Source organism: Crotalus tigris, unplaced genomic scaffold, assembly GCF_016545835.1.
Source record: "Crotalus tigris isolate CLP2741 ecotype Arizona unplaced genomic scaffold, ASM1654583v1 scf7180000017666.27876245, whole genome shotgun sequence".
In the NCBI taxonomy this organism is placed as follows: domain Eukaryota; kingdom Metazoa; phylum Chordata; class Lepidosauria; order Squamata; family Viperidae; genus Crotalus; species Crotalus tigris.
In genome coordinates this window covers 4,301,707-4,325,055 of record NW_024096551.1, presented here as the reverse complement: position 1 = coordinate 4,325,055, position 23,349 = coordinate 4,301,707, and the positions used below count along the sequence as shown (strand labels likewise).

Here is a 23,349-nt window from a genome sequence, read left to right as displayed (position 1 = left end):
AGTGCTCCCCAAGGCACAGCCGAGCAAAACACCTGCCTGCCCACCCGATGGCGCTCTTCCTCCTGTCCGAGGTTTTCATTGTTGTGAGCATTTCTGTTGAGGATTGGCAGCAAGGGCGGGTGTTTGGTTTTTATTTCCCCCCCATCTGCTGGTGGCTGCAGCCGATTTTGGTCACTTCACATGACCCTGGGACACCGTGACCATCATAAATATGAATCAGTTGCCAAGCATCTGAATGTAAATCACAAGACCCTGGAGATGCTGCAACATTCCAGCTGATCTGCGCTTCTGCCAACTGGAGCCTGGCGTTGATCCCGGCGCTTCCACTGAGCCCTGACAGCCTTGCAACTCCAGCCATCTCTCATTCAGGCTTGTGCCAGTTCAGCTCATTCCCCTCCCCCGCTACCACTTTTCTAGGATGCTTGCGTACCACCTGCCAGGTGCCAATGTACCACAGGTGGTACCTGTCCCACTGGTTGAAAAGCCCTGAACTAAACAACTTCAATGATTCACTTAAAACTGTGACAAGAAAGGTCATAATATGGGACAAAATTCACTTAACAACTGTCTCGCTTAGCCACAGAAATTTGGGGCTCAATTCTGGTTGTAAGTTGAGGGCTACCTGTATTATATTAAATTCAGTTTTTCAAATAATGTAAATCAAAAAGCACAATTTAAGAACAGTAAGCATATGTATGCCTTGTTGATTTTAATGGGGGAATCCTTTGGTCTACTCCAATAAATTTCACTATACTCAATGAGGTTCTTTTCAAAACCAGTAGAGTTAGTATTGCAGTCTTAAACATTTGTTCAACTTAGCCTGGATCACTCCCAGCAGTATGACACTTGATTGGTGCCTAGTGTCATAGAGCTTTATTACCAATATAGTCCTAGAGTAGCTTTTTCTTTAAGCATTTGGACTAAGAAAGTTGACTCTGCATAGGAATGTGCAATGTCTTTTGCTAGTACTTTTTTCAAAAGCTAGAGATTGATACAGACCTGGTTCCAATCTTGTGAGCAGAAAGTCCACATGCTTGAATTAAACTCAGCTAGTGAAAATTGTCCAGTTAAATTCAGAGCATTGACTGTGTAATAGAATCCAGAAAAGGCCTATAAATAAAACCAGATTAGTGACTGAAAGAACATTTTACTTGAAGGTTTATTTTATCAGAGCAAAAAGGTATATTCAGCCTTTTCATCCACTAGCAAATATTAAATATAAAAACTACAATACAATAAAATTAGAAACAGTATCTATAATATTCATGGTCAACCAAATAAAGTAACAATGCAGTAAACAGCCAATAATCAGGACTTACCACGAAATTCCCTTTAACTTTTGGCTGGTAGATTCCATTGAATGAGCAGTCTTCTCTGTCTCTACAAGATTTGAAATCAAATAACGTTGACACTGCCTCCCTGCAAAGGACTGGATCCCCAGTTCCTATGACATGTACAAGCTGGCTTGGGATGTAGCTCTCTGGTCTTAGAAATGCTGTGCAAAGGCTTCCATATAAATGTTTCATTGTCAGAACAGTTCTATAATTCTGAGGATAGCATGGATTTTTTATCCCGGATTTATTGTCTGAATCCTAATAGTTTATCAAAATACATATAAAATGAAAAAGACAAAGCCAAGAAGGATTCATTACATTTATAAACAAAGCATGTGATGCAGTCTTACTTCAGCTCCATTTTAATTTCTTCAGAATTTTCTCTCTGTCTCTCTTTCTCTGTCTCTCTCTCTTTTATTTATTTATTCATTTATTTATTTTTTTTATAGCCAGAGCATTCTTGGGAATAAGGAAGCCTAGTGGTATCAGAAGTTATAGTTGATAGAACATTGGATAGCATTTTGGAAATCCTTTGGAAATCCAGAGCTGATATCATGCCCAAGCCCAGAGACAACAACAGCAAAATCCAATCAAGCCCAATTTTTATTTGCTTACATCTTATGGACAAAATCTTGCCAAACTAAAACTCTAACCTTCTAAGCTACTAACTATATTCTTGAAATTTTAAAGTGTGGCTACCCTGAATCTTTCCCTCACACCATCCAGCTCATGACTGTGCAGTCTCTTCATCCAGGCCAAAACTCTTTCTCACTGCTCTTCCAGGTGTACATTCGATCACATCTAAGTCCTAATGAACTTGATCCCAGTCATACCTGTAGAATTGAAGCTAGCAGTTTTTTCTCCGCTTCATCTCTCCCATAACATTGGAAACTGTAGGTATACACTCTGTATTGGTAACCAAACAGCTGCACCTGTAGGGTACTGTTGAAAATTTGTGTACTTTCCTCAGGAATGAATGATATCTGAGTGGAAGCCCCTCCTAGATCCAGCGCACCTATAGTCTCAACTCCACGGGGATGGACCCAGGCACTCCAAAGGTTTTTCTAGATGTAAAAAAGACCAAGTTGAAATATCATCTGATATGGGATTCTGCTCTTCTCTTTCTTAACATAGAAGATATTAGAAAATAATGCTCAAATCAAAATGGAAAAATCTCTAATATTCTGTAGGATTCTTTTAGATAGAACTTACTTTAAAAACTACAATTGAGGAACCCACTTTTCCTAGTTGCAAAGAAACAAAAATTAGCTATGTTCTAGCCTATTGAGAGATGCCATCAAGAAAGGAATAACCAGGCTGAATGGAAAGCAGTGGTGGGATTCAGCCAGTTTGCACCACTTTGGCAGAACCGGTAGCTAATGTTTTGTTGCCTAGGCCCAGAACTGACATCCGGAAGCGGCATCCACACAGAGAACCAATTGTTCATATATTTGAATCCCATCACTGGTGGAAAGGCCAAAGGGTTGCCAAAACATCTAAACAGAGATACAACTCTTTGGTTGGCCAGTGTCTGTATAACCAGTTTCAATGAATGATTTTTCTCAACTCTGATGCCTTTCCAATTTCTCATTGCTGAGATTCCTAGAAGTTGAAGTTGGATGAAGTTCATACTGGATAAGCTGAAATAAGATAAAAATATTTACTCTGAAAGTTTTGTCTTTTCACAACTTTATTATGCAGTCATACTCTATCAAAACTGGATTAGTAGTACATTTCTCTTTTATTTGTAAAATCACACTGCTCAAATAAGCTGATGTATAGAATCTAGTGCCCTTGTCAAAGGCACCCATAACATGCCTCTTTGCTAGATCTTGTGGAATGGGCAAGAGAGGTGGTCCCTTCACTAATTATGGACATTGATGAATCATAACTAATTTTCGAAGAATTGCATTCACTCAGCCTTGCAGAGTTTTTAAAATTATTTTTATTATAGTTCAGTTAGGAATGGCTTAGTTATAATTATATATATATTAGAAAGACCTTTGAATTTCTTAATTCTGATATGAATTATTTATTCTTGCTATAAAAAGCTTCAGTTATAATGACAATAACTAAATAGTATGCCAGAATTATTCAAACGTATTGAAGTGCTAACAATGAAGGTTGAAAGAATGCTTTTAATATGTTTCTTATTCATTTAAAGAACTGACCTGACAAATATACTAACAATCTCCTGGATAATTTCACATTTTTTACAAGTTTTGAATTTTTTCATACATTGATATTACTAGAAAGGTGGAATTCAATTTTTTTAATTATAAACTTATTTGAATCAAAGTGTTATTATTTACAGCATGAATAAAAATGTAGCTCTGAATGGTGATTCATAACTTTTACATGGAATTTTGAAATAAAGCTGAAACAATACTAATTTTTCAAAAATAAATATGCCCAATGGAGGGAGAGAGATGAATACTGTATAATATAATACAAGTAATAAATGCACTCAGCCTATACAACTGAACGAAGTATACAATTCACTGTGAAATTTATACATATTATCCTCTGTATGAAGAAAAATTCCACTGTAAAAAATTTATCAGTTAAGTTGATAATGAAAGGAAAAAAGTGCTAGCCATAAAAACAGTGGCTGCCTTACTATTTCACTTTATCCTCCCTTCTCAATTTGATCTTTTAGCATTAAACAGTGACTATGAATAGTGACTGCATACTCTATCAATCAACTCTGTGCAGTACTCATGAACTAGCCTTGCCTTTAGAGCAGATAAACACGGGACACAATAATGACACCATAGACTGCGGAGCAGGTTCTGCAAATATGTCCAGAATGTTCAAAAAAAAATTATTGGTTTCTCCTTGAATTAATTTATAGATTAAATGATCCATAAAATTTTGAAAAGGAGTTTCCTTTCTTATTACTTGCCCAGAATTTTTATGAATATGTATTCATAAATAACAACAAATGCTTTAAATGCATAAGCTATTTATATTTGGCATATAGAAAATCAATATTAAACAAAACAAATTAAAAATGGGAACTTTTGCTGGCAAGCTTTTCCTAACATTACTGTCACATTTAAATTTAAACAGTTTGTTTAGTGACAGCTGGAAGTTACAATGGCACCACAAAAAAGTAAATTGTGACAGTTTTTCTCAAACATGACTTTTACAGCATCTCTATGGTCATGTGATCAAAATTCAGATGCTTGGCAACTGGTTCATATTTATGACAGTTGCATTGTCCCATGGTCATGTGATCACCTTTTGCAACTTTCTGACAAGAAGAATCAATGAGGAAACCAGATTCACTTAATCACTGTGTTACTAACTTAACAACTTCAGTGACTCACTTAACAAATGTGACACGAAAGGTTGTAAAATTGGGCAAAACTCACTTAACAACTGCCTCTCTTAACAACAGAAATGTTGGATTCAATTGTGGTTGTAAGTCAAGGACTACCTGTACACATTATATGATTATACTTAGGCAAATGCCTTAATGTTTGCCATAGATAAAGTGTGGGAAGGCCATGTTAATCACAGCATATATCCATTTAGATATGTGAGAAATAATAGAATGTAGTAAACATGCATAATATTCCACACACCTCCAAGAAATTGCCTTTTAAATAGTTGGCTGTAATCCATCCATATACCCCTTCCTCTTGCCCAGTTATGATTTGAGCACCCCTAAATTCAAAGGGCTGTGACGTGAAATAGGTCTGAATGGTCTGAAGGACTTCACTGGCTGCTGATTCATTTTGCAACCTAAGTAATTCACAGAAGACAAAATGCTGAGTGTCTGAAAGGAGATGCTTACCTTCATAATTTACTAAATTGACTAACTACAGAATGTTGATGATTTTTTTTTAATTTGGAAGAGCAGGCTTTAATAAGAAACCATCAAAGGTTGATTCAGATATGCATACAAAACATATCATCTGATTATTTTAATGTTTTAATTAAATACATAATCTCTTTGGAAAAGATTGTGTTTGAAATGATAACCAGATTATATCTTAATAATTTGTGCTATATCATTCAAACATCATTACAGTGGGTGAGTTATGAATATACCTGTGTGAACAAGCCCCAAGATACATACAGCTACATTAAAGCTGCATGTTTATTTCCTTAGAAAGATAAATGAGGCTTTCCCGCAGGTATATGTAATTATCAAGAAGTTTAGAAGTTTCACTAAATGGAATATTAATTATGTATGAGTAGACATCTATGCTATTGCTTTGTAAATCTATTGCAAAAATGCATGTCCTGCTTTCTAAATAACAGGTGTAATACATACTGTATGGAAATGCTTATGCATTAGCAAGATTGAATAGTTGTCATGCATCCATAGGAGAAAATGCTGTGGATCCTCATTATACATATATGTATTATAGTTGGATATCATAAATATTGACCATAAATTTGTGTGCCTATTTATAAATTATTTAGCAAGCCAGAATTTCAATCCTTCACTATTTTCTTTAAAAAACTGACAAAAAACATTTTATTTCAATCATGGACATTCGAAAAATTATTATTTGCATTGCATAACCCACAAAAATCTATACGTACATGATTTTAAAGAAATAAAACAGACATATGCAAAATAACAATAAAGCAGTACAAATGAGAATATCAAGGTCTCCATTTGCTGAAATTTATTTAGAAAAGCTAATCCTATTGTGAAATACCTAGGAACATTCAGACCTAGGATTGACTTTTTTAAAGTCATTAAAAATCTGTTTAATATCTGCAAAGATTTTATTTCCCAACAATCTATCTAGGAAAGATCACAATCTCCTTTTGGTGTATAGAGTCAGCTAATTTATCTATTAATCTCATAGAATAATGGGGGTTAAATAAGGAGAAAATGTTCTTGTGAATTGTTATTATGCTCTGCTGCAGTCTTTTGAAAGAAATGAATAAAAAATTATGTGTAGCAGCCCTATTTAAAAGAACCATATCAGAATGTGCTCTATTTTCCTGTTATACCTCAGAAGTCTCATGCCAGCTGTGGCTCCCAAGTAGACAGGTATGCTTTTATGCAAATGAAAAGGAATTTTCTCCTTTACTTTATTCATGCAATCATTGATGGGCATAGCAATTTCTTGAGGGTTGCTGCCATAGCTGGATATTCCAGGGCCTAGAAAAAATAATTAAAATATATTTAGTTTGTTCTGCCAAGATCAGCACAATATATCTGTTTCTCTATTCCACTAGTGGTAATCCAGATTTTTGCAGCCTACATATCTGTGTATTTTGTATTTTTAGTTGCCTGTAATGGTGCTTTAGAACTTTTACTCTTTTAAAATATATTTTAGTATTATTTAAAAACACAGTATAAAAGAAATCAGGAATCGAGAAAACAAACAGAAAAACAGAAGAGGTTTACAAGCATTATAAATTCAGTTAGAACTGTAAAAACTTCTTAGATGAGAAGCAAAATGTTTAAAAAAATAAACCAAGAAAATCCAGTTGTTTTTTGGAAAAAGCATCTTTAAGACAATCATGACTTAGAAGATTGAGAATCTTCATAGATAAGCATTATGAAGCTGAATTTTAAAAAATCTAAAATAGTTTTAAATAACAGTATCCTGTTTTCTTATGTAGTGCTGGTTCCAGTCCTGTTAATTTGTATATAACATTAATTCTATCTCTGCCAGGTATGTAATCTTGTGGCTTGCACAGAATTCTCGTAAATGTTTGTTTGATTGCTTGGTTTCTGGATCACTATGAGACCTAGTGTTTGGAGGAGATGAATATATTTTGGAGGTAATTAAATTCTGATGGGGGGGGCTTGGTGAGGGCAACATGTTTTAATTTTGTTTACGTGTGTCCCTATCCAGTGATCTTATGTGCTGTGAGATAATTGCTCTGAAAATTCTTAGAACATTATAAAGCAGGTTACATATTTGGCTGGGAGTATATGGAGATAATAGATCACACAAACAGGAGAAGAGCCATTCAAATAAATAAATCAGCCATCAACAGATCCATAAAGCTAGGTAAGATATAATACCCAGCAATCACCTGATCAGCAAATTTTGAGGCAGACCAATCAAAATACCGATAGCACCATTCCTGGCACTTCTCACCAAACAACCCTCTGAGTTTACATCTTATATAGATTACAAATATTATAAGCCAATCACCACTTTTAAATTACTGCAATAATGAAGCCTCATTGGGACATCAGTCAAAAATTTCTGCTGAAAACCATATGAATACCTTAGTGTTCATCTGATGGTCCAGAAAACCAAGTTACTAGGTACTGCATATATAAGCTTATTTGCTTATATAACTATTAATGTTTGCTCTGATAAGAAAATTGTACTTTTAGAGAAAACTCTCCTAAACTATCTTTGAGATTTGTAAAGAAAGTACATTGAAAATATTTCTCCACAACACCCTTTCCTTTATTTGAAACTGTCCAGGTTAAAATATGCAAAATGTCTTTTTTTGGAATTTATCCTAGGAGATCAAGCATTATGTTTGAACAGATTATGATAAGAATACCTTTAATCTGCTAAAATTGATTGATACTTTATATGCCTCACTTTACTCTTTACTTTGAGCATATCCAAAGATACGTATGGTGGAGGAAAATAGGACCTAGACAGACTGATGATCCATTCTAAAATGAGGAATATTTAAATACTGTATGTGGTCCTGTGCTTTAAGAGAATCCTGACCTTGTGAGATTATCAGACTGAGAATCTGCTTGAGAGTGTACAGACTGTGACTTGTCTATTTCATTAGTCATAAAAGCAGTGCTTAAAAAAAAAAACTAATAATTTTCAGGTAGGATTCCATTAGGAGGCTGCAGATCCTATATACCAGTGATGGCAAACCTTTTAGAGACCGAGTGGCCAAACTGCAACTCAAAACCCACTTATGCATCATCAAGTGCCAGGTGGGTGTGGCTCATTGGCTGGGCATGGCCCATTGGCTGGGCGTGGCTGCAGTGGTAACGGCAGACTGGGTGGGACTAAAAAGTTCAATCAATCAATTCCAACTTTGCAAGATCTTTTTTTTTCCAGTGAGAAGTTGAAATTGACTGATTGATTGAATCTTTTTTTTTTTTTTTTTTTTTGCACATGACGGCGGAGGCCTAAAGTGAAGAATTCAAAAGCAACAGATCAAATAACATTTAAAGTTTGGTTAATCTGGAAATTACTTTGTCCAAAACATGAAAGGTTAGTGATGTAAACAGGTGAGCCCTGATCAGGTCAAGGCTATATATTCTACCTATGAAACTCAATGACTATGCAGATAATCTCTTTATCAAACTGACTCATCTCACTTTCAGATATAGAAAAGATAAGAAAGAAGAATGATAAATATCTATAGAATTAATGTAAGATAAAAGCATACATATTTCCTCTATTGGTGTAATAACTCCATACTGGTGAATATAACCATGATTTTGTGGTTAGATTCCAAACTTGAAAATCTGTCCTTTTGTTGTAGCAATTCTAAGCAGAGAAGAAATCCTTGACTTAGGATCCAAAATCATTTTATCATGCACTAGATAGGTGCTCAGTATGACTCAAACATATAAACTGATTGTCCTCACTCTCTTCCATCAAGACAGTTCAATCCTTGTGATTTTTTTTATTCCATGCAATTATTTCAATATTTCTTCCTCACCTTTCACATTACACCTGAAGGTTTGACTTACTACTCCAGTATTATTTTCTTTTTCTGCTGGCCATTCATATACATAGACTGTTGTCCGAGATGAACCAGCATCAAGCACTATTCCATACTGAGAAGGGCAGAGAGAAAACACAGATTATAATCCAAGAAAAGTAGCCTCTGAGTTCTTTATACAAGCTCAATATTATTATTTATATTTATATTATTTAACTTTGATGGTATTTGTATGGTCCTAATGCCAGGTAGAGAGAAGCTCTATGACAGTAGGAACTTGCTTTTTCTTTCAGATCACATTACCTTATCCGCTGAATCCTCCAAGACCCCTCGCCATTTTCATCATTTAATACCAGTAATACTTCTTGGATGCAGTTTTGGTCCATTAAGAGTCTTACTACACTACCTTTTTCCACCAGATCCTTTCCCAATAAGGCGCCTTCTGGATGCATTGGACTTCAGTTCCCCCAAATCTGCAGCCACCATGGCACCCATCTATATTGAAATCCAGTGCATCTTAAGGGCACCATGTTAGAGGCAGTGCCTTTGGCAACTGTGAGAGTAGATCGAGAGGCAGGCAGTCTGGGCCATACAAATCACCAGCATATGAAGGTATGGGTGACCCTATCCACATCCCACATGATACTAATGTCATAACTGCTGCACTTTAAGCTTTGTTCAAATGAGCACTGAGCAAGTTCTGAGGGTAGCCATTGTAATGCCACTGTCAGGTTAATATCTGAACATGGAATGTTTGGGTCAGCCTGCCTTTGCCTTTAGGCAGCAAATAATTCAAACCAGGGCTTGACTATCATATATATTAATGTACAAATCTTCCTCCATGTCAAAAACCAGCTTGCTATGCAGCAACAGGCATAGCTATTCAAGAGAAACAAATGCAATGCCTCCTTGCATTCACAAAATGAGTTTCATGTTTATTTCACTAAGGCTGCAGTATACATCTGACTTTAAGAGTTTACAATCTTCTCTAAATCTCCATTTTGTGATCCAGGGTAAATATATACAGTGGAATTCTCATGCTCAGATACTTGTGACTCACACAGAAACAATAAAAGGTGATCCATGTGTGACCAAGTGAACAAAAACTATTATTATTACAGTAATATTCTGAGGTAGTAATACTGTCCATTGAATTCATAGGCCCCCAGGCCATTATATTTAACAACATGGTCTTGTTTTATAAGAAATAAAGTATTTTAGGCAGCAGTCATAAACAGACTGGATCAGGGAACAAATCTTGATGAGCTCCAGAAGACTTCCTTAGTTATTTATTTGGAAATAAATAAATTTGCTTGGAATTGTAGCATTAAATACAAAGTTGCAGAGTACTGTATAGTTAGAGAAGATTAGTTTTTAAAAGAAGCAAATGGCACAAATCCAAAACATCATAGGGAACATAATTTATCTACTGCCCTGCTCTACTGTCTTGTTTAGAACTAGAACTGTTTTTCCTTAACTATTGTTTACAATGATTCAGAAGACATGTTTTGGATAACAGCCAGCCACCCAGTTTCTGAAATTCATTACGGTAAAACATTGCAATGTTTTTCAGGTTACAGTGTGAGTCTGAAAATGGTTACTGCCTCTTAGAGTTCCATTAATTTTTTAAACAGAGCTGCACTTGTAATGCATCTCAAATTTTGAACTTACTCCATTAGTAATTTCCCCCTTTTTCTTTTCCCTTGGAATTGATAGTTAGAAGAATAGTGCCAGCAACAAGTTGTAACTGGTATGAAAAGCTCGTAGCTACACCCATCCAAATCTTGTCTTAGGGAAAATTTATATAATTAATATGCATCCTTTCACAAGGAGCTGTATAGTCTCCCTATAGATAGCTTCAGATTTTTTAATAGTAATTGTCCAGAAATATTCTCAATACTAACTTCACATATTATCTAATTATTAATTTAATTACCAAAGTACAATGTTAACTCTTCTTGATTGGCATTTTATGTTAAAACTTTTTTATATTTTTGGCAGCTTCCTTTTAATTGGTCAGCTAAAATCTACCATGCACTGTTTTTTTTTTTTTTTTTCTTATCTAAGCAAGATACCCTCAGGTTTTCTATCCTTGTCCTTTAGCTAAGGATTATGGTTGTTGAAGGGCAGCGTATCTGGAGAACATCTAGAAAAAAGACAATATCCAGGCTTAAATCTGCATAGTGCCTCTCATGCAGTGGTGGGATTCAGCCGGTTCGCACCATTTCAGCAGAACCGGTAGCTAATTTTTTGTTGCCCAAGCTCAGAATGGACTTCTGGAAGTGGCATCCACACAGAGAACAGGTTGTTCACATATCTGAATCCCATCACCGCTCTCATATTCTCAGCTAAGAAGTGTGGCAACTAGCTGCAGTTTCTCCCTGGGCTGAGCCTTTTCAGGCAATTTGCTTTCAATATTATGTTATTGGCTCAGCAATAAATATCTCAGTTAAACATCAGAAGTTGCAAAAGTCCTAGCTTATTATTTAAGCCTACCTTTAGACCTGGAGAAAGGATCTGTTTCCGATTCATCTGAACAAGAGTAATAGTAACAATAATTGCAATGCTTAAAAGTAGAAAAATTAAGGTGACAATGGTTGGCATTTTGTACTACACTTGGAAACCTAAAAATAAGGAAAAGAAAAATGATATTATTAATTTTTGAAGGAAACAGTTTCTTAGGGTGAACTTTAACACCTGAGGCCCAAGTTCATTAGCTTGAGATGAGGAAGATGACTATAGTTAAGTCTACTGGATTGAATACAGGCCTTATACTTTTGTATTGATTTATCTGTATAAATAAGATGACAACTTCCAAAAGTCCCTGGACATCTGGATGGCCTTAGGTGGAAAGACTGAATTAGTTGGATAATAGATATATTTTGTTATATGTATATAATACATATATTGTTATCTACTAGACTTGCCTTCCTTTTTTCATTACAGAACTTTTGTAAAATTTAACAAGTAGATGTTGTGATTTTGATTTGTTTGATCTGCAACTTTTTTACACATTATACAAGAGGCATTTCAGATTATATCTGAATTAAACCTAGCTGATAACATGCATATCATTGAACGAGGCATAGGCAAATAAATGAACCAATACCATGGTTAATGTCCACAGAAGCTTTCCCCAAATGGATGCCCTCTTGAAACTATGATTTTTAAAATGCCGCTTCTGAGCAATTCAAGATACTGTGACAGTCTTGTCTGCTGTGTGTGATTTCCAATAGATTATTCAGATATGTTAATAAATAATAAAAAGAGCCGAGGTGACTTTTTGGGTGGCATGCCTATTTAATATTTAATAAAAAAATGGATTGGGCTTTTAAATCTCATATCTTAAGAATTTCTTTACTTAGGGTTTGGAGAAAATATTATAAAAGTGATTTAAAAGTACCATTATGGGCTATACCTTGGCATGCAATAGAAGGAATAAAAAGAGGGGTTAAAATGGATATGGTGTCCTATAGACAGTTACTTAAATGGGATGGACAAAACTGGCAGTTAAAATCACGGGAAGAGTTAGTACAAGAAAATATTATTTATTCTTGGTTCCAATACAGGCAATTATTAGACAGATGGAAGATGGACTGTAAGGTGGGTTTTCTCAGAGAAGATGAAAATCTTATTAAGCAAGTGAAGGATCAAAGACAAACCCACATTAAGAGGATTTATGGGGTTTTAGTTGAATTAGATTCAGAAACGGAACTAATTAAAGATTGTATGATTAGATGGGCGCAGAATTTTGGTGAGCCAGTTCCATTGGACACCTGGGAAACTATTTGGGTGAGAAATGTCAAATTTACACAAGCATAGAACTTAAGGGAGAATTTTTATAAAATGTTTTATAGATGGCACCTTGATCCACAAAAAATGTCTTTTATGTACCCTGACTTACAACCTAAATGTTGGAGATGTGGTTGTATGGACGCTACTTATTATCATATTTGGTGGTCGTGCAGAGAGATAAAAGCATTCTGGATTAAGATATGGTAGAATATCCAGAGAATTTTTAAAAGGAGGGTAAAATTTACTCCACAATTATTTCTGTTAGGTATAGTTATTGATTGTGATACAAAGGAGGTTATATTGATGTTAAATTTGATTACAGCTGCGAGGCTGTTAGTAGGACAATATTGGAAGAAGGAATCTTTGCCTACATTGCAGGAATGGTTTCTTAAAGTGTCTCATTTGGCGGAAATGGCAAAGATTTCGGCTTTCTTAAAGGGTCAAACGCAAGAGAAATTTCTTGCTGTTTGGAATAAATGGATAAAATTCATACAATTTAAATTTGATATAAAAAATACTATATAGTTTTTTCATAATTTTTAACTTTATATATATATATATATTCTATTTTATATTCTTTTTTATATATAAATATAATTTTTTTTAACTTTTTTTAATTAAGCCTATATTCTGCTCTGGGAGGCCCTGGGGGGGGAAGGGGGGGGTTGGGTAGGGGTGGGGGAAGGGGGGTTTTGTTGGGTAATGTTTGTTTTTATTTGTATATGTTGTTTTTTGTTTTTGTATTGTCTTTTATTTTCTGTAAAATTTATAAAACTTTTTAATTAAAAAAAAAAAAAAAGAGCCGAGGTGGCGCAGCAGTTAGAGTGCAGTACTGCAGGCCACTTTAGCTGACTGTGTTCAGCAGGTCAGCGGTTCAAATCTCACCGGCTCAAGGTTGACTCAGCCTTCCATCCTTCCGGGTAGGTAAAATGAGGACCCAGATTGTTGGGGGCAATGTAAATATATATATATACATTGCTTACTGGTGTACACCGCTTAGAGAGTGCTTGCACTTAAAGCGGTATATAAGTCTCATAAATAAATGTTGCGTGCTTATGGGAAGAATGAAAAAGAATCATAACAGCTTATTATTATTATGGTTGGTTGCATGGTCAGCTTGATGTGTAGATTAGATTTGCATTTTAATCAAGTCCTTCCCAAACACCTGGGATGGGCTGAGGTGAATGTTCAATGCTGTTAAACATATAGTCCCAGGAACAAGTAAAGCTGCCTTTTGCAATTGACTGATAGTGATTTTGTCACTGCTGATGGTATTCAAGTGGTATTCTGGAAGTTTTGGGAATACACACAAGGACCTATCTTTGCTTTCTTTTGCTTTAGCCATTCTACTTCTATTTGCAGGTCCGTGTGTTTTATGACAATTATTTCTCTCCCATTCTGCTATATTCATGAATTGCAATGTCCACAGTCCAGCTTTATTATCTTCAGCATAATTAACTTGCATTTTATATATGTCATAACAATCACAAGCTAAATTCTTTTCACCAATTCTTTATAATAAGATTAAATTTTCAGATTCCTTTGATGCACTAGATTCTATGATGTTTCTATATTCCATGCCTCCAAATACCTCCAACTGTATGGATCTCTTGACATACACATGGTAAGGAGAAAAGGAGCAAAAAAGATTGCTACATTTCTCCCAGGACATATCCTAAGGATGGATTTGATCTCAGATTTGTGAAGTTGCCTGGCTAGAATTGTCTTTTGTGTAAAATTGAGAAGGAATTCCTGCTTCCCCCATAGCATGGAATTACAGAAGCTCTCCCACTTCCAGAAATGCTCATAGTTGGATATAATGAGTGAAATTCAAATCTATGACCCTGCCAATCTAGAGCTATAAGAATGGCTTTCTCCACAGAATTCCTCTTACTGATCTGAAATAAATCAGGAGTTCCAGTCTACCAACTGACTCTCTTTGCATATATTTGGTTATCAGTCTTTGAATAGGGATCAAACAGGGCCTGTATCATAAAAATGCAAATGTTAACAATTACTTCCAGGCTTCAATTTCAATTATGGCACCAGCACTCAAATATTATGTTGCAATCTAATATAAGAAATGGAGTTCTACTTGTTACTCTAATTGTGTTAATGAGGAAAATTGTGGTATTCCCATTATCTATATTGCCTCAGTAAATTCAGACTAATTAGCTCTTACAGCTTCTCCAGCAGGGCAAACATCCACAAAGTTTAAAACAGCTGTTTAAAAGAGCATTGTGTCTTCAACTAATATAATGAAATGTTCAACTAACCAGGTAATGAGATTTTAGCTTAGCATATTGTGAAAATCCAAACCAAGCTGTTCATATATGAAAATCCAGAAAAAAAACTCCTTAGTTTGATTTAGTAAAGCATGTTTAAGTTAACCATAAATAAAGTTGCTATGTAATACTTTTTAGGATATCAATGGATTGCCTATGCTGGTTGTAAATGATACTGGCTGAAGTCCAGCATATCCATATTGCAAATGCATTTTTAGCACATTCTTATAGATGCTTACTGTGGGGCAAAAAAGTATTTAGTCAGCCACCAATTGTGCAAGTTCTCCCACTTAAAAAGATGAGAGAGGCCTGTAATTGTCATCATAGATAGACCTCAACTATGAGAGACAAAATGGGAAAACAAATCCAGACAATCACATTGTCTAATTTGGAAAGAATTTTATTTGCAAATTATGGTGGAAAATAAGTATGTGGTCAATATCAAAAGTTCATCTCAATACTTTGTTATATATCCTTTGTTGGCAATGACAGAGGTCAAACATTTTCTGTAAGTCTTCACAAGGTTGGCACACACTGTTGCTGGTATGTTGGCCCATTCCTCCGTGCAGATCTCCTCTAGAGCAGTGATGTTTTGGAGCTGTCGCTGGGCAACACGGACTTTCAACTCCCTCCAAAGGTTTTCTATGGGGTTGAGATCTGGAGACTGGCTAGGCCACTCCAGGACCTTGAAATGCTTCTTACGAAGCCACTCCTTCATTGTCCGGGTGAGGTGTTTAGGATCGTTGTCATGCTGAAAGACCCAGTCACGTTTCATCTTCAGTGCCCTTGCTGATGGAAGGAGGTTTGCACTCAAAATCTCACGATACATGGCCCCATTCATTCTTTCCTGTACACGGATCAGTCGTCCTGGTCCCTTTGCAGAGAAACAGCCCCAAAGCATGATGTTGCCACCCCCATGCTTCACAGCAGGTATGGTGTTCTTTGGATGCAACTCAGCATTCTCTCTCCTCCAAACACGATGAGTTGTGTTTCTACCAAACAGTTCTACTTTGGTTTCATCTGACCATATGACATTTTCCCAATCCTCTTCTGGATCACCCAAATGCTCTCTAGCAAACTTCAGACAGGCCCGGACATGTACTGGCTTAAGCAGGGGGACACGTTTGGCACTGCAGGATCTGAGTCCCTGGCAGCGTAGTGTGTTACTGATGGTTGCCTTTGTTACATTGGTCCCAGCTCTCTGCAGGTCATTCACTAGGTCCCCCCGTGTGGTTCTGGGATTTTTGCTCACCGTTCTTGTGATCATGTTGACCCCATGGGTTGAGATCTTGCGTGGAGCCCCAGATCGAGGGAAATTATCAGTGGCCTTGTATGTCTTCCGTTTTCTAATTATTGCTCCCACAGTTGATTTCTTCACACCAAGCTGCTTGCCTATTGCAGATTCAGTCTTCCCAGCCTGGTGCAGGTCTACAATTTTGTTTCTGGTGTCCTTCGACAGCTCTTTGGTCTTCACCATAGTGGAGTTTGGAGTGTGACTATTTGAGGTTGTGGACAGGTGTCTTTTATACTAATAACAAGTTCAAACAGGTGCCATTAATACAGGTAATGAGTGGAGGACAGAGGAGCCTCTTAAAGAAGTTGTTACAGGTCTGTGAGAGCCAGAAATCTTGCTTGTTTGTAGGTGACCACATACTTATTTTCCACTATAATTTGCAAATAAATTATTTCCAAATCAAACAATGTGATTTTCTGGATTTGTTTTCTCATTTTGTCTCTCATAGTTGAGGTCTACCTAGGATGACAATTACAGGCCTCTCTCATCTTTTTAAGTGGGAGAACTTGCACAATTGGTGGCTGACTAAATACTTTTTTGCCCCACTGTATATACATGTAACTAAGGCTCTATATATTGATGGATTTACAGACTGTTGTAAATTACCATTTGTTTTCTCTATAATTTGATTAAACTACAGTGGCTAGATAAATGAATAATAGTTAAATTATCACAATAATGCAAATTACCATAATAAATTACCACAATAAATTAAATTACCACAATAAATCATTTTTTTAAAAAAACGGCTAGGCTTACACATCCCACTAAGCTATAACCCAACATACCACAATGGAACATTAATCAGAAAACACATAGAGGACTTGAGGGGGAAAGCTGGACAGTGGCAATGCATGCAGTAATTTTGAGTAAGAAATACATGTCCAACCACTTAAAATACTGTAAGAATACAAGAATAAATATGAGTTCAGTTCCAAGTTTTGTTTCCAGAAAATTCATTATCTCATTGCTAGTCACTGGTCAAAAAAGTAGACACTTCCTTATTTTAAAGACTTACTGCATTCAAAAACCCATACCTTACAGGGAAGTAGATGATTATTTGAACATATCTTTAGATTGCAAAATTTGAATTCCCCAATCATTCCTCAATTGCTTCATTTATTATTATTATTAGATTACTTTTATCCAGCCATTATTATTTCTTATAAATAACTCAAGGTGACAAACATCCCTACTACTTCTTCCTCCTATTTTCCCACAACCACCTTATGAGATGAGTTGGGCTGAGAGAGAATGACTAGGTCAAAGTCACCCAACCATCTTTTTATGCCTAAGGTGGGTATAGAATTCACTATCTCCTGGTTTCTAGTCTGGTGTGTTAACCACTAGACTAGACCAAACTAGCTCTAGTTATTTTTGATGGGTATGTTTTGAATTGCCACTATTTTTTTTTTTGTTTCAAAATACAGTGTATACTGCACTGGCATGGCGGATAAGACTGGAATCTTCCATGCTCTTCTATTTTGTAGAGTAAAACCCATGTCATATTTAAAGTAGAAGGTAAATAGATTGTAAAAGATTCAGGTCACTAGAACTTAAATACTGGATAACACTGTCTCTTCATTTTTATTGTCTTCCAACTTTACTGGAAAAAAGAGTAACCTTTGCCCCATTTTTAATATAATCTACTGAGAATTAAATTCCATTAAATTCAATTATTCCTATGTAATCCAAACAGAAACAAAGCCTTACAAAAGTTGATTTTCTATCAACCTTCATTTGATGAGTTTCTGTTGATATGGGTATAATTTTCAACTAAGCATATTAATTCAGTTCATTTGGAAAGTTTAAGGAGAATGGCATTTTGAAAACACCACAAATAGATATCAACTGAAAAAATAGTTTCTTGTTAGAAAACTTTAAGCTAAGCCTTTATAGTTTACTTGATGAGTGCCCTATATTCATTTACTTATCTATTCTTAGCCAATTATCTGGTGATTCTGTTATGCAATTCTGTGACTCTCTTTTTGTATTTGGCTCCTATTTCCAGTTTATTGCCTGCCCATTTCTGTCAGGTATCTCTGTTCCTCAGGGATTTCTGTTCTCCTGTTATTGGCTGCAATATTTTATTGCTTTGGTTTTACATATATTCATTTGATCTGTTCCTCTTAGATATTTTGCTTTAGATTTAGAAATCTACAGGAGTGTTGTTTTTCCTCTACTCCTGTGGTTGATAGACCTAATGGCTAAAGTACACAGATCCCACATTTCTGTGTTGAAGATTCTCATCCCTAATATACTCTACTTGCAATTGGAGCTAACTTTGACATTTTCTTTCTTTAGGTCTGATTTCTATTTCTCCTTGGACACTAAGCATTTTGTTCTATGAGTTTTATTAAAATTTGCTAGCTAGATCAGGGATCCCCAACCCCTGGTCCATGGAATGGCACCAGGCCTCAGCACGCCAGAAACTGGTCCGCGCAAACAAGCAAAGTCCCATTTGCAGGATGCAGACAATTATATGAAACCACGTCACCTCCGGTCTGCAGAAAAACCTCTTTCCACGGAACCAGTCCTGGTGCTCAGAAAGTTGGGGACCTCATAATATCCAGTTAAACATCCTGCTAAAGGTAGCCTTTTATCCAATATAACATTTTATTCTTTATTAATCCTTTCTGTTAATTTGCATGTTTTGAATATAACTGGCCTTTTTATGTTCTTCCTTCAGTTAAAATGCTGGAAGTTACCAGTAAAAAAATGAAATCTTCCCAGCCAAATCTTCTCTTTCCATTTTATCTGAAAATGGAATCATTCTCTTGCATATGTTCACTACTAATCATAGCCATTGTTATTTAAAGCATTATTACAAGCATTATTACCATTTGAACATGTTTGACAGAAGGGTGAGGACTACAACATAGATATATCTTATATCTGTGTAGTATGTACTCCATGAACGTGCTCTGTTGGGAAGATGTATTTTGATTGCTATGTTGTTGGATTAGTAAGCATTCCTTTGAGATACAGTCACCATTCAGTCTTTCATTTCTAGGATTGTGTTACCTTGACTGGATCAATTGTACCCAAAACAGATTTGTGAGCCTCTTTGTCACAGAAGCATATTTGAACCAGCATGTTGCCCCCAACAATCTGGGCTCTCATTTTATCAACCTCGCAAGGATTGGAAGGCTGAGTTAAACTTGAACCAGACACGATCGAACTTCTGGCTGTGGGCACAGTTAGCCTGCAATGATGCATTCTAACCACTGCACTTCCACGGCTCCTATATAACAGGGCTTTTCAACTGATGGTATGCGTACCACTGGTGGTATGTCGATACCTAGCAGGTGGTATGCATAAGACAGGTTGAAAAGCACTGTAAAAAAAAAGTTTAAAAGATGTAAAAGTGGATGAGATGAGGTGGCAGCAGTGCTTCACGGGCTTGTGGGAGAGTCAGCTGGAGCTGCGTAAGATATTGCCGAGACTCTTCTGAGAGCCCAGGATCAGTGCGTGCTGCTCCATCTGATGGGTGGCAGGCAGCCACACGGAGTCTTAGGGCAGAGATTTAGTGGAGCTGCGTGAGGTTTGCCTGGGTTCTGCTGAGAGCCCAGGATTGGCACATGCAGCTACAGCTAATTGGCAGTGGGTCTAGGATCTTTTGCCTCCTACTCTTGGCCATGCCTCCTTCTCCTTGAGCCTCCAGCCTCCGCCCATTTGCCTCCAGTATTCCTCTTCGGAGCAGCATGCCATTGCTGATAGGCAATTGCAGGGGCTTTGGGGGGGGGTGCAGCTTCTGCAGTTGAAGTGGGGCATGGGGGTGTTGGGGTGCTAGTTGGTTATCCCTCAAAGATTCTCTAACCTTAAAACAGCTCTTGGGTGGCAACAGTTACCCAGCATTAGGGCTCAAGAGAAAGAGATGCTGGCAATGCTAAGTCCCAAGAATAAGGGACTCAGAGGCAGCTACAAGCAGGGGAGGCAGGGAGGGAGGGGGAAAGAAAGGAAATCAAACTTGATTGACAGGGAGCATAATAATCCTGCCCCTACTCTGCAGAGGGCAGATCTCCATCATCCCCAGTCCGGCAGGGGTCTTCCTGCCACACCGTTGTAGACAAAGGAGGGCTCCGGTAAGGAGGAGGAGGAGGTTGAGGAAGAGGGTTTAAGCAAGCTTAGCAACTGGAGTGGGGATCCCCCCCAAAACAAACGTGCTTCATGAGTAACCTCCCAGCACAACAGGAGTGATCAAAACCTGCTGCGTTCACCCAGCAAACGGGGGGGGGATATAAACCAAACAGCCCCCCCTGCCAATCCTCAATAGAAATGCTCACAACAACAAAAACCTCGGACAGCAGGAATAGCGCAGCTGGATGGACAGGCAGGTGTCTTGCTTGGCTATGCCTTGGGGGGGGGGAAAGGGGGCAGCTACACGCCCTCCCAAACACTGCCCTCTCATGAAAGCAGGATGAAAACTCCGAAAAACGACAAGGAAAAAAGGTTAAAACAAAAGAGTGTCTCTTCTGAACAAGAAAAAAAAAGATCACATCCGCATCTAGTTACTGGGGGTGGAGTGGGGGACTTTTATTTTTTCCCTCGTTTTGCTCTTTTAAAAAGACCGCGTCCCCCAAGCCAGAAGCTGCGCGCTCTCACCGTTTGTTTACTGAGCCCCCCCCCCACTCAAAGCCTCTCTTTCCCTTCCTTTGAAACAAACAACCCCCCCCAATCCTCCCTTCTGAATTACAACGAAAGAAAGCCAAGTTTTTTCTTTTGTGGTCTTTACGTATTTAAACTGATAGAAGGAAGTGGGGAAGCAAACCATTGCAAGACATTCTTCTGTTTTAACCTTTTTTTCTTATCATTTTCGGAGTTTTCTTCCTGCTGTTGTGAGAGGGCAGTGTTGGGGGGGGGGTGAAGCTCCCCCTTCCCCCTTCCAAGCCACAGCCAAGCAAGATAATCGCCTGCCCGGCCGGCCACATTCTTCCTCCTATCTGAGGTTTTTCGTTGTCATGAGCATTTCTGTTGAGGATTGGCAGTGGGGGGGGGGCTATTTAGTTTTTATTTCCCCTCCCGTCTGTTGGATGGATGCAGCAGGTTTTGGTCACTTCTGTTGTGCTGGGAGGTTACCCATGAGGCATGTTTGTTTTTTGGGGGGGGGATCCCCACTCTGGTTGCTAAGCTTGTTTAAACCCTCTTCCTGCACCTCCTTCTCATCAGATCCCCCCTTTGTCTGCAACAGTGTGGTAGGAAAACCCCTGCCAGGCTGGGGGTGATGGGGATCTGCCCTTTGCGGAGTAGGGGCAGGGTTATTATGCTCCCTGTCAATCAGGTTTGATTTCCTTTCTTTGCTCCCCCCTCCCTCCCCTGCTTGTAGCTGTGTCTGAACCCTTCAGTCTTGGGAGTTAGCATTGCCGCATCTCTTTCTCTTGAGCCTCTCATGCTGCATAACTGTTGCCACCCAAGAGCTGTTTTAAAATTAGGGAAACTTTGGGGATAGCCACGTAGCACCCCGACATACTCCCCGTGCCCCCTCTTCAATGGCAGAAGCCTCATACACAACCCAAAGCCCCTGCAATATCTATCAGCTTCTTTGAGTCAACCAGAAGGAGAGAAGGGGATAGAACAGTGCAAAGACTAATGTCAGAGAAACAGGCACAAGTTTCCCATTAAAAATGTGATAAATGAGTGTACAGATAGTCCTCAACTTACAACCACAACTGAGCCCAAAATTTATGTTGCTAAGTGAGAAATTTGTTAAATGAATTTTGTCCCATTTTATGACTGATCTTGCCACATTTGTTAAGTGAATTACTGCAGTTGTTAAATTAGTAACACAATTCTTAAGTGAATCTGGTTTCCCCATTGACTTTGCTTGTCAGAAGGTTGCAAAATGGGATCACGTGACCCTGGGACTTTACAACCGTCATAACTATGAATCAGTTGCCAAGCATCTGAATGTAAATCACAAGACCCTGGGGATACTGCAACTGTCATAAGTATGAAAAATAGTCATGTTACTTTTTTCAGTGCCGTTGTAACTCCGAACAGTCATTAAATGAACTGTGGTAAGTCAAGGACTACCTGTATTTTATTACTTTTTCCCCTTTTTTTGGTCATCAAGTTTTTGACACCTTGCTAGGCGACTGGTGGTACTCGAATATTGCCATATCCTAAAAGTGGTACAATCTGTGAAAAGGTTGAAAAGCTCTGCTCTATAGCATTCACATATATTTCCTAAACTGAGCTTCTGGACAAGAGGTAGCTAAGAAGCAGTTAGTGGAAAAACAATTTAATCAGTATGGTCTTCTTCAAGACCAATATGATTCCTGGTTCCTTCCTGGATGCATTTATGTAATGTTCCTGATAGCAAATACAGAAATGGTTTTCCACTGCTATCTTCTACAATATTTTTTTCAGCTTCTCAATCTAGACCACAAAGAAAGAGCCCCTCTCAATATTAAGCAGGACAGACCCTGATTAGCTTCAAGGCCTAAGCAAGGTTAGCCAGATGTAATAAAACTGAGAAAGCAATCCAATATCAGATAAAGCTATCTAAATATATTTAGATATTATTTCATTTTATAAAAATGTTTCTGTATCTTTTTATAGAACTTATAACATATTTTTATTGATAAAAATGATGACTAATAGGAAAAGCAAATAAATCAAAATCATAAAAATGTAGACTCGAGAAAATATGTTTGCCACCGTTCGCTCCCTAGTGATTAAAATGGACAATCTGAAACTTCAGCTGGAAGCCACGAACAAGGAGTATATATCGGAGGTGGTGGCCCTTTAAGAGCTGCATGCAACGAAATTTCATTTTGGTGTATGCTGATTGGTATCCATTCAAAATGACAATAAAGTTGTTGTTATTATTGTTATATATATTTGAAAATAATTTCATAGCTAAGATACTCAATATGGATATCTAAACTTTGTAGCAGTGCTTTCAAATATTATTTTGGTTACAGGTTGTTTTTTTTTCAAAACTCACAGGTCCAGAAAAAGAGCCTTTTTAAACAGAAAAGTCTTCTTTGAGGCCACC

The 23,349-nt window shown here is 37.3% G+C and overlaps 1 protein-coding gene across 4 annotated transcripts in view; it reads right to left on the bottom strand.

The window, feature by feature from the left end:
• Positions 1-23,349, bottom strand: part of ENTPD3 (ectonucleoside triphosphate diphosphohydrolase 3) — a 36,388-nt gene that overhangs the window by 10,221 nt on the left and 2,818 nt on the right. For 2 of the 4 annotated variants that reach the window (XM_039336276.1, XM_039336275.1), the window contains exons 2-8: positions 11,472-11,599; positions 8,973-9,090; positions 6,315-6,465; positions 4,925-5,084; positions 2,168-2,398; positions 1,320-1,592; positions 1,000-1,110 (exon numbers count right to left, since the gene is read on the bottom strand). In XM_039336276.1, the coding sequence (XP_039192210.1) occupies positions 1,000-1,110; positions 1,320-1,592; positions 2,168-2,398; positions 4,925-5,084; positions 6,315-6,465; positions 8,973-9,090; positions 11,472-11,579 (1,152 nt within the window). In that variant the 5' untranslated portion in view covers positions 11,580-11,599. The remainder of the gene's footprint in view (positions 1-999; positions 1,111-1,319; positions 1,593-2,167; positions 2,399-4,924; positions 5,085-6,314; positions 6,466-8,972; positions 9,091-11,471; positions 11,600-23,349) is intronic. The other 2 variants (XM_039336277.1, XM_039336278.1) reach the window with 2 other exon arrangements.